Below are 14091 nucleotides of genomic sequence, written 5' to 3'. Positions count from 1 at the left end.
TTTACTGACAAAGAAATGTAAAAATTTTGATATCGCTTTTCAACATTGAACCATTTCATTCATTTTTGTACTACGAATTTTGACATGTGATATTTACCTCCCATTCCTCGCCCCATTGGCATGCCTCCGCCCATTCCACCGCCCTTGGCATCATCATCATTTGCATTACCCTCCTCCCATACCACCCTTTTCCGCCTCCCATTGGCCCATACCTCCTCCCATTCCACCTCCCTTGGCATTTCCTCCACCCATACCGAATTGGCATCATCATTCCCTCCGCCATGCCTCCTTTTCCCCCGCCCATAGGCATACCGCCGCCATACCACCGCCATTGGCATTCCGCCCCCATTCCTCCACCCTACCGCCGCCCATTCCTCCACCCATACCACCGCCCATTCCTGTTCCGAAATTAAATTCAAGTGATACTTTGACACACTAAAGTTAAAGAATATTGGAACTATACGGTATATATTAAACAATACAAACAAGTTTAGAAAATTATAATGACGTTTTTCCTACGTAAAACACTTGTTAAAAATGACGTGATACTAGTAACTGATACTGTTAAAATAACGTGACGAACTGGTAATGTTGTTTATATAAGCATTACCTCCTTTTCCACCCATTGGCATCGGCATCATTCCACCGCCCATTCCACCTCCCATTGGCATACCACCCATTCCACCGCCCATCATTAGTTGCATCATCATTTTACTCATACCACCTCCCATTCCACCGCCCATGCCGCCTCCCATTGGCATTCCTCCGCCATACCGCCTCCCATTGGCATTCCTCCGCCCATACCGCCTCCCATTGGCATTCCTCCGCCCATACCTCCTAGAATCAGGATATATGTATATTATTATTGTAATACCTCAGTGTTTTAAACATAAATAAAAGTACCTCTCACTAAGTTCGTAACTTTATTTATATTTATTTCATAAAAGATAATTTTTCTAAAGACCAGTTTTAATAGTTTTTCAGGTTTTCCTTAATGCTAATACTTATTTTGAAGCCCCACAAAAATACCATATGAGTCTTAATAAAGCTCCAAATAAATGACTGTTCATTGTAAAATAGATAATAAATAACAAGCTTTTTACCTCCCATTCCTCCTTTACCACCACCCATTGGCATTCCACCGCCGCCCATTGGCATCATCATCATCATTGGCATTCCTCCGCCCATGCCACCTTTTCCGCCTCCCCCCCCCCCCCCCCCGCATTCCTCCACCCATACCACCTCCCTCCATTGGCATGCCGCCGCCCATTCCACCTCCCCATTGGCATGCCGCCTCCCATGCCACCGCCATTCCACCTTTACCCTCCTCCCATTTGGCATGCCGCCGCCCCATTCCACCTCCCATTGGCATACCTCCTCCCATACCCACCACCCATTGGCATCATCATTCCACCACCCATTCCTCCTTTACCGCCACCCATTGGCATTCCCCCGCCCATACCACCACCCATTGGCATTCCACCGCCCATTTTGCCGCCACCTAAAACATAAAAAATCTCTATTATTTTTTTTTTATTTATTTATTTATTTTATTTATTTTTTTTGAAAAACGAACACATTGTCATACAATCCAGACAACAGTTCTTAATTTTGAAAAGACTTAGTTACGATCTCATTATATCAAAGATTAACAAAACTTACCCATTCCGCCACCCATAGGCATTCCTCCGCCCATACCACCACCCATCCCACCGCCACCTCCACCTGCAATTACATATATCTTTTATTGTCATAAAGGTATGTTCGTCGGTATGTTTAACAAATAAAAAAATGTGTTTGACAATTTTAGGACATTTTAAGGTCTAATGACCAGCACAGTCATAAAATTAGTCGGTTAAAGAATACTTTTGACCCGATTCGGACATACTGTATACACAATATTTTCAGCATAATGTGTACAAATATCAGTAATAGAGAACGATGTTCATGGCACGCAGCCCACGACAACATCAATCAGCTTAGAGCAGCTGGAAAGGAACTCAGTAGGACACTTACCAGAAACGGTGCAAAATAGGCAGGGTATACAAAAGGCGGTGCAGGCAGGGGGCGACCATAAATCGTAAATTTGACGCTCGTATGCATTATAAATATTATACTGAGACAGGGTTGCATAAGCACCATTTCGTTCACTCTTTAACTTTTAGTTCATATATTAATGCAAGTATTAAAAACTTTACCTACCTCTGTATGCAGTGGATAGCGCCAGTAGAGCAGAAAATAAAGTGACTTGAATAGGATTCATTGTTGACTTGTGCTGCAAATATATGTACACTCAAATAAATAAACAATACTATAAAAAGGATGAATATATGTATATCATTTAACTCGTTTTATAACCTTGTTCTAACCCATTTTTTAGGTTTATTAATCAAAGTGTTTGGTGCTGTATGGCCAGTCATGTGTCAATGTGCCGTAAAACCCAAAGAAACAAAAACATATTTTTGGAAAAGAGAAAACCCAAGTATATAAATAAAAGAAATAATCTTAAACTTGGTTCGTAGAGTTAATGAAAGTTGCATCATCTCATCTCAATCCCTCCAATACCGACTTAGATAATTAGATAATTTAATTCAACGCAATGATCCTGAAGGATTTTAAAAAAACAACGGTATTTTACAGCTTCCATACAGCAAATTTAGGCAATGATTGAAAATCTTTAACTTTCCCTCTAGAAAATAGTAAAATGTCAATAACTTGAGATTTGTCAAAAGTATTTAAGCTTAAAATATACTTATTATGTAATTTTCCTAATGAGGTAAACGTATGACAATATCTATATAGAAATTTCTAGATTAGGTTGTGCGCTGACATTTAATAGAGAACAGTGCGGCATGAGAGCTTGGTATGTGCTTCCCGCGTTAACGGATAGAAAAAAATCTTGACTATGAATAACGTTTGATGATTATTCTTATAATAAAGTTCGTATATGTAAAAATAAGTCTTCCATAACTGAAATACAAAGCAATGGAATTAAGCTGAAAAAAAAGTTACTTGGAGCGAATTATAATAAACCTTTAGCATTAGTTTCCAGTTCAATTTGGAGAGAATAACAATTATCGTTTTCAGCATTAGCTTTCAATTAAATCCACTTGATCATCGTATTGTATTAAATTGCTGTATGTTGTGTGAAAATCGCTTCGAAATGAAATTTTGAAATATCAATATATTTATTCAAATAAGCCGAAGTAAATTGGAAGAAAAATACTCAAGAAAAAAAAAAAAACGAACTTAATTTGATACCAAAATATGTATCACATCATACTAAATTCTACTTATTTTGCAATAAATGTTTATAAATCACCTTATAAATATAGCTGTATATATAACGAATTCTTTGCTTTTTAAATCCTGGTAAAATTTGTGTTAAACTTTAATCACAAGGACATTTCATTTTGTAACAAAATAAGTTTTGATATTAAAAATCATTTTTACTTACATTGATAGACGTGTGAAAACACAATGAGGTCCGAAAATATCCAGGAGGTCTACTGCGTTTTTTTATTTCTCCTCCGTTCTTATATGGAACGAACGCTCTACTTCATGGTCACGTGACTTGCTTAACATACACATACTTACAGTAGAAGTTTTGCGACCGGAAGTTTTGTGTGTTTACGATGGATGTTCGCAAAGTAATTGAATTTTATTTCGTGAGTTCCATTTACCAAAAAAAAATATATACATATTTGTTTTCGTTATATATGAACGCAGGAAAACAGAATGAAATTATCCGCTAATGTGGATTATTAATAGTTTAATAGTTGTTTAATTCTATTAAAAGCATAAAGAAATATTATTTCTAATTATAAACATATTAGATCATGTGGGATTAGAAGTCAGTCATGGAGAAATTCGAATATACTGGCTAGTTATCCATCTAAAAAAGCCGGTTCGGTGAATGGACCGCCGGATATGACCCAAGGCGTGTGTTAATTCGGCATAAAAAAAATAAGCTGCAAAATCAAACAGACGAACGAACAAATAATAATAAGAAAATGAAGTAGACATTATAAATATATGCAATAAAATAAATGCATTTGTGCTTTTTCTTAAACTAATTTTTCACAAAATTATTATGATCATTTAGTAAGCTGTATAAGAATGTTATGAATATCTTGAAAACGCATTTGTCCATTGATTTAAAACTTATTTTTGACAAAATGCAAGTACATTGAATCCATACATTTTGTCCTTTAGAAAGATAAATAAAAATGTTTTAAATAGCTTGGTCATTTATTTTAACATTTTACTTCTCCAGTTTTGTCATTTCCCTTCGACAAAGCCTGTTCGGATAAACGAGTGAATAAAAACCAAAGATAAAGAGATGTGTTTTTGTTGGCATATGTTTGTAATCTTTATTGATAACAAACAAAGTTTATTACTCTAAGTTTATTTGATTTATTTATGCTTATATTTGTCAATATACATAGAAGTTAAAAGTAACTTTTTTATCCACTATCAATGTAAATTTTAAAAGGACTGTTTCTAAATTGGGAAGATACAACAATTTGTCTTTCGATTACTGAAATAGGCTTATTGTTCATTCCAAGAAAAAAAATCAACATTGCAAATAATGGTTTAAATTTAAAAAGAAAAAAATGTTTATGGAATGCCCCTTTAACATTTGTGTCAGTAACAAGTATCAACACCTTTTTCATCGTCAAAGTTAACATACAACATAACTGAACAATGTTTGGATGCTGTTCTTTGCTTTTTTGTAAGACAGGATCAAAGAAGGGGATGTACGGAGAGTGTTCGAGCTATTCAAGCACATGTAAGTTACGTGTAAGTAACAAATTTACGGTGTTAAAATCTCACAGGTCATTTTCCCTCTACTTAATTTATATCAATACATGTGTATTAGGGATAAAGTAATGATGTCATTTTTGTCGTAGTTACTTTAATAGCCTTTATAATTATTTTCATTTACAAACATCGTTATTTGCATTTTAAAACATCTTGTTTAAGTGACATTATGCCCATCCAAGTGTAATTTTTGAGAGTAAAAGTCATAAAAAGTTTACATTTTACCGTATTTGTTTTCAGTTTCTTATTCTGGCACATGGGCATTTTTATAAATGTCCTTGAGAATGTATCGGTAACGCTTAGTTGGTTAAAATAGTCGATATGTTTTTTTTTACATTTTAGGCAGTTGTTAAAGTTATAAACAATTATTGGTCCGGTCACCATTGAAATAGACACTACATTTTGTATTTTGCAACACATTGTATATAGCTACAACAAAAAATAATCATACTGTCACTTCTTACTATTATTATCAAACAAATTATTATTCAATTTACATGCATTACTAGCTCACATTATTTTTTCTAAATGAAAACAGGAAAATGTATTTTAGTAAAATCAATAAAAGGATAGAAGCTTGTTCTGAAAGAAAGTTTCCAAGACTACGTTGACATGTCGACATGGTGAAAAAGGATTCTTAATCTCGTGGTATGGTGGCTAAACAAGTTACAAATTCCGACGCTGTTTTTTATTTCTTTCCTGAATGTTGATACCGCTACGTTTGTAAATTAACCACATTTCTAATAAGTTTATACCATGACGTTTTTGTATGTTTTTTATTAAATTTCCAACATGTAATAGTCTATTTGATAATCATTATCCCATCCCCTCCATGCCGCGTCCGTTTTTACCACCGCCCATCGGTACACCTCCGGTCATATTCACTTGCATACCACCCTAAAAGGCAACCAATTAATATAAAATGTATGTCTATTGTTATACAAAGTCGTTACTTTAAAATAAAAGCTAACAACATAATTAAATGTAAGTGCAAAAGTGATATTTTCGTTATTGCTTAACACTTTGAAATATCTCTTTTTCAAACGTTCATTTATCAGTCAATAAAAATATGCTCACCAATCCATTGCCACCCATTGGACATGATCATGCCACCACCTTCAACACGACATCGTATTGTCAATTATTTAAATTCTATCAGGAAATGTCTTTACACTGTGCCTCGGAAATGAATATATATTTCCTTCTTTAGAAAGGGCACGTGGGTGTCATAGTGTGTAAATAACGGTGTCAGAGCATTTAGGGAGCTTTCAACCTCATGTAAGTAAAGCTGAATGTAAAGTTATCTTTTATGAAGGTAGCAAACTGTAAACAAACTAGTAATTAGACATTCATGAAAAATACTAAACCACTATACATCTACTAATGCCAGAAGGTAACAGAAGCAAAGGATAGTTCAGGTATATGGCCAATGGGAAACTTTTTAAAAACTGTAACAAGACACCAAATTAAATATACTTTGAAAAAAAGATAACAGCATTTCTGGGACATTCTCAGCCTTAAACAAAATTGTTTCTCGATCTTAAAACTTTGATGAATGGATTGTATTTGGTCTTACTCTAAAACCTCTGTATGCACTGGAAAGTGACATCAAGGCAGAGACGAATATTGCCGAAATAAGTTTCATTGTTTGGTCAGATCTGAAAAAAAATCTATTGACTGTTTTCATAATGTATCTTTCAGTTCCTTATCAAAGTTATTATTGGTGAATTAAAAAACAATGTGAGTACAGAAAATGTGAAATAAATGCATTTATTTTCCTGATTGTAATTATGAATAGATAAACATAATAAAAGAAAGATTACTTTATACTCAAAAATATGAAATTTGCAAAATAACTTTATATTTACCAATACTTTTTAAACTTGTTTTGCTATCATAAGACCGATGGGTTTTTTGGGGGTTTTTTTTCATTGTGTAAAGTTCAAACGATTGTTTTGTTAACTGATGTTAACAAATGAAATGACAAAGTTTGTATGTATATCATGATTTTACCTTTTCACATTTTTTCTGTCAAGATCTAGAACGGTTTTATTTGTGATATTGTCAATTAATCAAATCAAATACTGCGTAAGCAATACGATGTTTTAGGACTTTTTTCTTTTTTTATCAATTTTCTTTTGAAAACAATGTATGTTCTGATGTCTGTTTCAAAGACATTTGTAAATTATAATTTATTCTCTAGATTGTGAATGTTTTACATTAAATGCGTCAGGTTTTATGCAATGCGGATGATATCGAAAGTAAAAGTTAGTCGTCTATCTAGCGCTAGAAGCAAAATTCTTTTGCCAATGAAACTGCTATCGAAGGTCAAAAAAGCCAGCCCTCAAACACTACAAGCGAAAATTCTCATGGCAACAGACCCCCATAGAATAAAGTTTAGCAACTACACGCAGAACTTATACTTAAAACTCGTAACCCACGTAACCAGTGCAATAGGGAGGGCAATAAGTTAACAGTTTGTCTGAACGGATCAAAGAACGGGACGTGTAAATCTTGCATTTAATGATCATATAAGGCACGATATGAATATCTTATGACAGTAACTTTGTCGTAAAACTTTTTAATGAAACATAAGTGCGCCACTTTTGTGGTCTTTTTTATCACCCCAACAAGTGGAAACATATGAAGAGGTAATGTGCTTTTTTCACAGTTGTAAAACTATTTCATTGACGGTTGCAAAGTGTTAAAAATAACAGAAGAACAGGAATTTATTGTATTCATCGGCTGTTAAATAAACTTTGATTATTGTTTTACATATATTTTTGTCATAGAGCGAGGAATGCCTTCGACGGATTTATTATCATGTACAGCAATGTTTGATTTAATACTAAGCGGTCAAGTGAAAAAGGATCGTTTGGGGTTTATATAGTTGATACCATATTTTAAATACAAAAATAGATCATTTCTTTTAGTATTACATATCTAGGGAATTAATGAAACTTTGATAGACTATTAAATTTATTACCCCATTGTACACGTGTTCTCGTATTTATTTTTAAATAAACCATTTCCAGTTTTGAATTATGGGTGTATATAAAACTCTAAATGTTTATCGCAGAAAGGTGTATACATGTATATCTTTCCAGCAAACAATTTGAAACTTCTTTCATATATAAACATAAAGCTTTAATAATTGAATTCGAACAAAGATAATTCATATAGATTACATATATATTCTAATATCAGTTTGTTCGCATTAAAGTTGCATTTAATTTCTTGTCCTTTAGTCATCGCTGGTACGGAAACTATTGTAATAAAGTAAACTCTGTTTCTGTTCTTTAAAATACATTTTATGTTAATCGATGAAATATTCCAAGAGTTGTATTTTTGTCAGCTTACAATATCTTTTTTTAAATTAGCTCAATCCTTAATTAGCAAATATATTATAAGCATGTGAATAACATATGCAAGAAAAAATCCTTGCGGTGTACAAGTTGTGTCATAATCTCTTGCATATCAAAGAATCATGATGTAGAGGAAATGTGTCTTTCATTTGCCCCTTTGTGGCCCAGTTTCGCCCAAATCATCTTTAGCTATGGAAATCCATGCGATAATAAGTCGACTTTGAACTGCTTATGAAATTTAATGTTAGATAAATCTAAATGTAAGATGGATTATTTCATAACATTGACTTTTAGTCCAGTTGTTCAGTCGATATTTGGAGCAAATATCATTAGGCACTTGCAAGAAATTTAAGATAATATTTGTCAAATTGTGCTCAGATTTCCTATACAGCAGAACCTGTTTTAAGCAGTCAGTCAAGGGACGTAATCAAAGCAATGTAACAAAATTTAATGTTTTTATATAAATTTTTTTTCTTCAAGAAAAGAAATTGTATGGGCGAGTTTATTACCCCTTGCAAAATCGTCACCGCTTTTTTAAATCTCCTTTCATTTACATATGTTTTATATCATAATAATCATCGTATTTTACTTCAAAATTATATAATAAGTAAACGTTTTTATCTAGCAAATAACTGAAATATCAGCAAAGCTGTAAAAATTTCAAATATGTCGAGTTCAGCAATGAGTACGATATAACAACATCTAATGTTACCTTATCAATTATTTTTCTTCAAGAAAGGAAATTGTATGGGCGAGTTTATTACCCCTTGCGACAGTCCGCATTTACAATAAAAGGTTAAATAGATATGCCTATGTTATGTGTTTTAATTAATGTTTTCTTTCATCTGCCGCAAAAAATGTCCATACAAAAACTTTTATAAGCATTATAATAATATTTTTTACACAAATTGAAATATCTTTTCTTTCCTTCTCAAAAGTGTATTTCTCATTTTGATAGCAGAACTGAACTATATGAGATAGGAGCACTTTTGTCTCCTGATACTTCTGATACTTTTGTCACACCTGTATCAAATATCCTGATACGTTTGTTTTTAAATGTGCTCATAATTTTTATTAAAATGTTTGTGTTTTTAATACCAAATTAAAACAACAAAAATCTCTTTCTTCAATATGCATTTTAATATCATAACTGCAATATAATATAACATAGATTAAAAGAGAATGTAGGCGAAAATAAAATGATTAAATCAATATATAACAAGTATACAAATGATCACATTTAAGACCTTTTTGTGTGTGCACATTCGGTAAAATATCATGGTCACGATAATAAACATGATGCATAACATGTTGATTGCACAGTCATTAATCTTACAAATATTCAAATTTGGTTTATATATGGTGAGTGTTGAATTAAATGTGTCCATCGAAGTAAAGAAAAGTCGCTGCTGTTAGAGAATTCGCTGGAAAAGTCACATCACAAATGATTAATTTATTTCATCCATCATAGATGCATCGTCAGAATCCATGGTAAACTTGAATCTTGTCATCAGGTCGGAATTGCTTAATATTTTCTACCTGTTATAGAAAAATAAGCGCAATAAGAGATGTTGTGTTGACATAAAATATTGATAAATATGATATCTTTTTTACTTTTTATTATTAATTAATTATATGCGCATTGAGTTCTTGATGAACACAATTAAGCTGTATGATAATATCTGAAGAAAACTAACACAAATGTGTTTTAATATTTAAAAACCTTTCAATTTTATCAAATATATATAAAGTTTCCTGGAATATTACCGCCCATTGGCATACCGCCTCCCATTCCTCCACCCATTGGCATCATCATTCCACCGCCCATTCCTCCTTTGCTTCCTCCCATTGGCATACCACCGCCCATTGGCATACCGCCTCCCATACCACCATTCATTGGCATCATCATTCCACCGCCCATTCCTCCTTTGTTGCCTCCCATTGGCATACCGCCTCCCATTCCTCCATATATCGGCATCATCATACCACCGTCCATACCGCCGCCCATTGGCATACCACCTCCCATACCACCACCCATTGGCATCATTGGCATACCACCGCCCATACCTGCAGTTAGCGATGCATAATTCCATTGATATACATGTACTATAAGTTATTACCATAAAGTCAAATTTTAACTCTTAAAACTAATGCTGTTTTATTCATTAAGAATTATATTATTCTATTCTTCGAGCAAAACCTACAGTTATATCTTAATAAGAAATTAGACTTGCCTCCTTTTCCTCCCATTGGCATTGGACTAGGCATCGGCATTGGCATTGGCATAGCCATTGGCATAGGCATGGGCATGGGCATCGGCATTCCTATTAATAAAAATACATGATACAATTTCTTTTTTTCTTTAAAATGAATAATGAGATATTTCATATTTTCCATTTTTAACATACCACAACATGACTACATACCTCCCATGCCGCCTCCATTTTTACCTCCACCCATTGGCATACCTCCACCCATTGGCATACCACCTGAAATAATTCAATTTAAAGGTTATTAGCCTGTTTCAAATAAAAAAAATAAAAAACATAGTTTTTGAATTTTTTTATTGTTACCACTGATTAAGGTAAAGACTATTTCTTAAAAATGCAGTACTTATATTTATAATGGTTATGAGGATTTAAAATAGACTAAGCATACAAACTGTTAACTTGTAATGTTTAATTGCATATTCAATTTTGTCAGTTTTCAAAATCGTACTCACCCATTCCACCGCCGCCCATTTGCATCATCATGCCACCACCACCACCGCCACCTGTAAAACAATGAACTTTGAATGGTTTAAACTTTTCATACCATATTAACATTGAATGCAATGTGAACAGATAAATATTCAGAATATGTACAGTGTCCTAAAATAATCATATTTTAGAAACAAGCAAGGAAATGTTCGTACTATTGATGCCTCATACATTAAAACTTATTTCAGATGAAGCAAATTGATTATTCGATATGTAAGCAGAGATAACAGATGTGCCACCTTCTTTAACATTTTCAAATTTTGACAAACGTTTTGTTTAACTATATGTGTAATATTTCTGTTGAATTTTAGCTTTCAGTTACGTGTATGATAATGTTATTTAGTTTCCTGATTGTACTTGTACCTCTGTATGCATTTGTAAATGCCAGCAAGGCAGAGATCAACATGATTTGAACAGAAGCCATTGTTTGGGCTGATCTGAAACATAAACCTTTTCATGAGATATATCAGATGATAATAGAAAAACGTTCTGCAGTACCTTAGTAAAATCTTCTCTTTTTTTTATCTAAATATTACTACGTATAATACATTGAATACTAGTATAAGGATATATTATTTTTGATAGAATTTGAAAAACGCAAAATTCCGAAGCTGTTTCTGTCGATAGATAAACTTGAAACACACTTGGTAAGAAAATATTTAAATATTCCGACCCCCAAAAAAGCGCTAATAGGTAAAAAAAATATATAAGTATTTAGAAAATTTATTTATTTACTTTTTTGAAGTAACAATTTTTGGTTAAAACATTACATTTGCTTTAAAAACAACACTATATCAACTCTCAAAATACATACGCAACAATAAAGAAAAAAGGAAACTGAAAATATTTGTACTTACATTTAAAATATTGGTGGATGTGAAATGCGGTCTGGATGGTCGGAGAGTTCTGTTAAGTGTCGCATTTTTCTCCTTTATATAGCCATATATGCAGGAAATATTTGCATAACGGCACAATGACTGGTTAAAAAGTTATGATAACTCTGCATGTTTTAAGGCATACAACAAATTAGTAACATATTCATTTCAGTCTAGTGTCGGTAACATTAAACAGATTGTAACCAATGATCAAAGAACGGGACGTGTTAAACTTGCAGTTAATGATCTAATATAGAAAGTAATACATTTAAAACAGAAACCTTGTCATCTAATTGTTTAAGAAACATAAGTGCAACACTTTCATTGTCGTTTAAATAACCACACAAATATACATAAGCGAAGGGATAAAGTTTTGGTTTTCACGAGTGTAAAATTATTTATTTAAGCTTTCGAAATGATACAAAAGGAGTTTAGAAGTCAAACGTGCATTCATCGTATTTTTTTTAAAATGATTATTATTATATTAGTTTGTTGATGGTAACAATTCCTTTTAAGGATTCTTTTCAGTTTTATGGAGGCTGTAATAATTTTAAAATTTGGCATTGAAATTTGTTGTTCAAAAATACAAAATAAACAAAGTTTATATTTAGTTTATTACTTGTAACAGTTAACAATAATTTAATGTTTTCGTTTATTATGAATAGTCAACTTTTTATCTTTTGATTGTTTTTTTTTTCAATCATTGCTGCTTTCCTTTCAGATGTTTTGTTCAAAATGGAGAAAATGAAGCGGATACATCTGTATAAAGACATGTTGGAATCTATTATCTTGTTTGATGAACTTTTGTTAATTTCACGTTATTTTGTATTAGTATATTTTTTATATTAACACAAAATTAAGAATAAAAATAAATCGTATGATTTGTTTTCTGTAACGATTAATTGTTGAAAATTGAGACTTTGCTGAGGACGTTGCTGAGATCAAATTTGGACAACATTCTATTTTATCATTCTTTTCCTGTTTGCTTTCATCAATTGCACCAAGATAGATTGTACTTGTGGAATATGTGTATTGTGTTACTATATTTCAAAGGGTATGATGCTATATCTCAATATGAAATATATTTTATAAAGTTTATAAACCATCAAATTATGCTATTTTCATAATAAATATTCTTTTAGTCGATTAACTCTCGATAGAGTTATAATGTAAACTGTCTCTTTTATTTGACACACCAGACTATTGTACGTTTACTAATAAAATATTCCGGAACAAAATATGATGCTGCTTTTTAAGTATCATATTAACCTTTTAACACTAATTTTGTGCATGCGTTGTTTGCTCTACTGCAGTAAGACTTAAAGAAATATTTAATTTGAAACATATTTCACTCGAATTTTAATTTCGGAATTCGTTTTTTTAACTAGCAGATTTATTGCTTTTTACACATTAAGGATTTGCATGCAAATATTATCTGAAACATTAAATAATTTCATTACACTTGTTGTCTTATTTTGTGCTGTCGTTGTGCATGAAGTAGAATTAAATGGTATGGGTCAGATTTGTTAACAACATTTTTCTTGTTGCTGTCATTGAAGTTGAACTGAGCTTAAAGGATAAATGATTATTTGATTACGCCTATCAAAAAATATTGATCTGTTATTATATCATTAACATAAATTATCTGCCAATTCAAGAGATTTTCTTCATTTAAATTTGATTACACTGAGCACAGTGCTTGCGGCAATTGTGTAATAAGAGATCGGATACATTGTTTCTTTTCAATCACTTTCATACTAGAAAATAAGGTAACATATAGGTTTATTCGCGTCAAGTGTACATAATGGGCAACACTTACTATAAATATACCCTTCAGAAATTTTCGTAATTATTGAGTAACGTTGGTCCCTTGAAAGAAAGAAATTTGCAATAGAAAGTAAGTGAATTTTGCTGACTCGGTTATCAAAATAGTATCACCTACTCATATCCCATAAAACAGGCTTAAGTTGTATAAACTGTTCATCAGCAGTACACACTTTTTTGTTTTCAATATTAAGAGTACAATATTTTATAACTTTGCCGTTGCTTAAAGCTATATGGAAAGTGTTTTGATTTCTGTGACGTTTTACATACATAATGAGAAAATGTAACTCAAAGACGAATTTTGTCATAATTATCAACTTGTGAAATGTCATTTATTTCTTCCTTTCGTTCTGTTTCTCAAACATAAAGTATTATTTGTTCGAAAGGGAAATTCTTTTAACTGGCCCGCATATTTCAAGTTTGATTCTCTCATTTTTCTTTAAA

The 14091-nt window shown here is 32.2% G+C and overlaps 2 protein-coding genes and 1 long non-coding RNA gene across 3 annotated transcripts; all 3 read right to left on the bottom strand.

Moving 5' to 3' along the window:
- Positions 1-356: 356 nt before the first annotated feature.
- Positions 357-1207, bottom strand: LOC132730164 (uncharacterized). Its single transcript, XR_009625724.1, has 3 exons — positions 1104-1207; positions 611-837; positions 357-398 (listed from the first exon to the last, which is right to left on the bottom strand). It is a non-coding gene; the product is annotated as an uncharacterized LOC132730164 (long non-coding RNA).
- Positions 1208-1319: 112 nt separating this feature from the next.
- On the bottom strand, positions 1320-2269 carry LOC132730165 (keratin, type II cytoskeletal I-like). Its single transcript, XM_060716020.1, has 3 exons — positions 2203-2269; positions 1663-1725; positions 1320-1501 (listed from the first exon to the last, which is right to left on the bottom strand). Exons 1-3 carry the CDS (start codon positions 2261-2263, stop codon positions 1320-1322), a joined length of 306 nt encoding a protein of 101 aa, XP_060572003.1. The 5' UTR covers positions 2264-2269.
- A 7123-nt stretch (positions 2270-9392) lies between these two features.
- LOC132730168 (uncharacterized) lies at positions 9393-11875 on the bottom strand. Its single transcript, XM_060716023.1, has 7 exons — positions 11806-11875; positions 11312-11385; positions 10912-10962; positions 10616-10678; positions 10424-10513; positions 9957-10256; positions 9393-9728 (listed from the first exon to the last, which is right to left on the bottom strand). Exons 2-7 carry the CDS (start codon positions 11370-11372, stop codon positions 9715-9717), a joined length of 579 nt encoding a protein of 192 aa, XP_060572006.1. The 5' UTR covers positions 11373-11385; positions 11806-11875; the 3' UTR covers positions 9393-9714.
- Positions 11876-14091: the final 2216 nt, after the last annotated feature.

This window comes from Ruditapes philippinarum, unplaced genomic scaffold, assembly GCF_026571515.1.
Source record: "Ruditapes philippinarum isolate M1 unplaced genomic scaffold, ASM2657151v2 ctg1114_1_1_1_1, whole genome shotgun sequence".
Classification (NCBI taxonomy): Eukaryota; Metazoa; Mollusca; class Bivalvia; order Venerida; family Veneridae; genus Ruditapes; species Ruditapes philippinarum.
The sequence above is the reverse complement of the archived record's forward strand: the minus strand, read 5'-3'. Positions and strand labels throughout refer to the sequence as shown.

Coding starts and splice junctions, on each gene's coding strand:
- LOC132730165 (XM_060716020.1), bottom strand. CDS start 2,263: ATGAATCCTATTCAAGTCACTTTATTTTCTGCTCTACTGGCGCTATCC. Junction 1,726..2,202: donor GCTATCCACTGCATACAGAG/GTAGGTAAAGTT, acceptor ATGTAATTGCAG/GTGGAGGTGGCGGTGGGATG. Junction 1,502..1,662: donor GCCTATGGGTGGCGGAATGG/GTAAGTTTTGTT, acceptor TTTATGTTTTAG/GTGGCGGCAAAATGGGCGGT.
- LOC132730168 (XM_060716023.1), bottom strand. CDS start 11,372: ATGGCTTCTGTTCAAATCATGTTGATCTCTGCCTTGCTGGCATTTACA. Junction 10,963..11,311: donor ATTTACAAATGCATACAGAG/GTACAAGTACAA, acceptor ATTGTTTTACAG/GTGGCGGTGGTGGTGGTGGC. Junction 10,257..10,423: donor GCCAATGGGAGGAAAAGGAG/GCAAGTCTAATT, acceptor CGCTAACTGCAG/GTATGGGCGGTGGTATGCCA.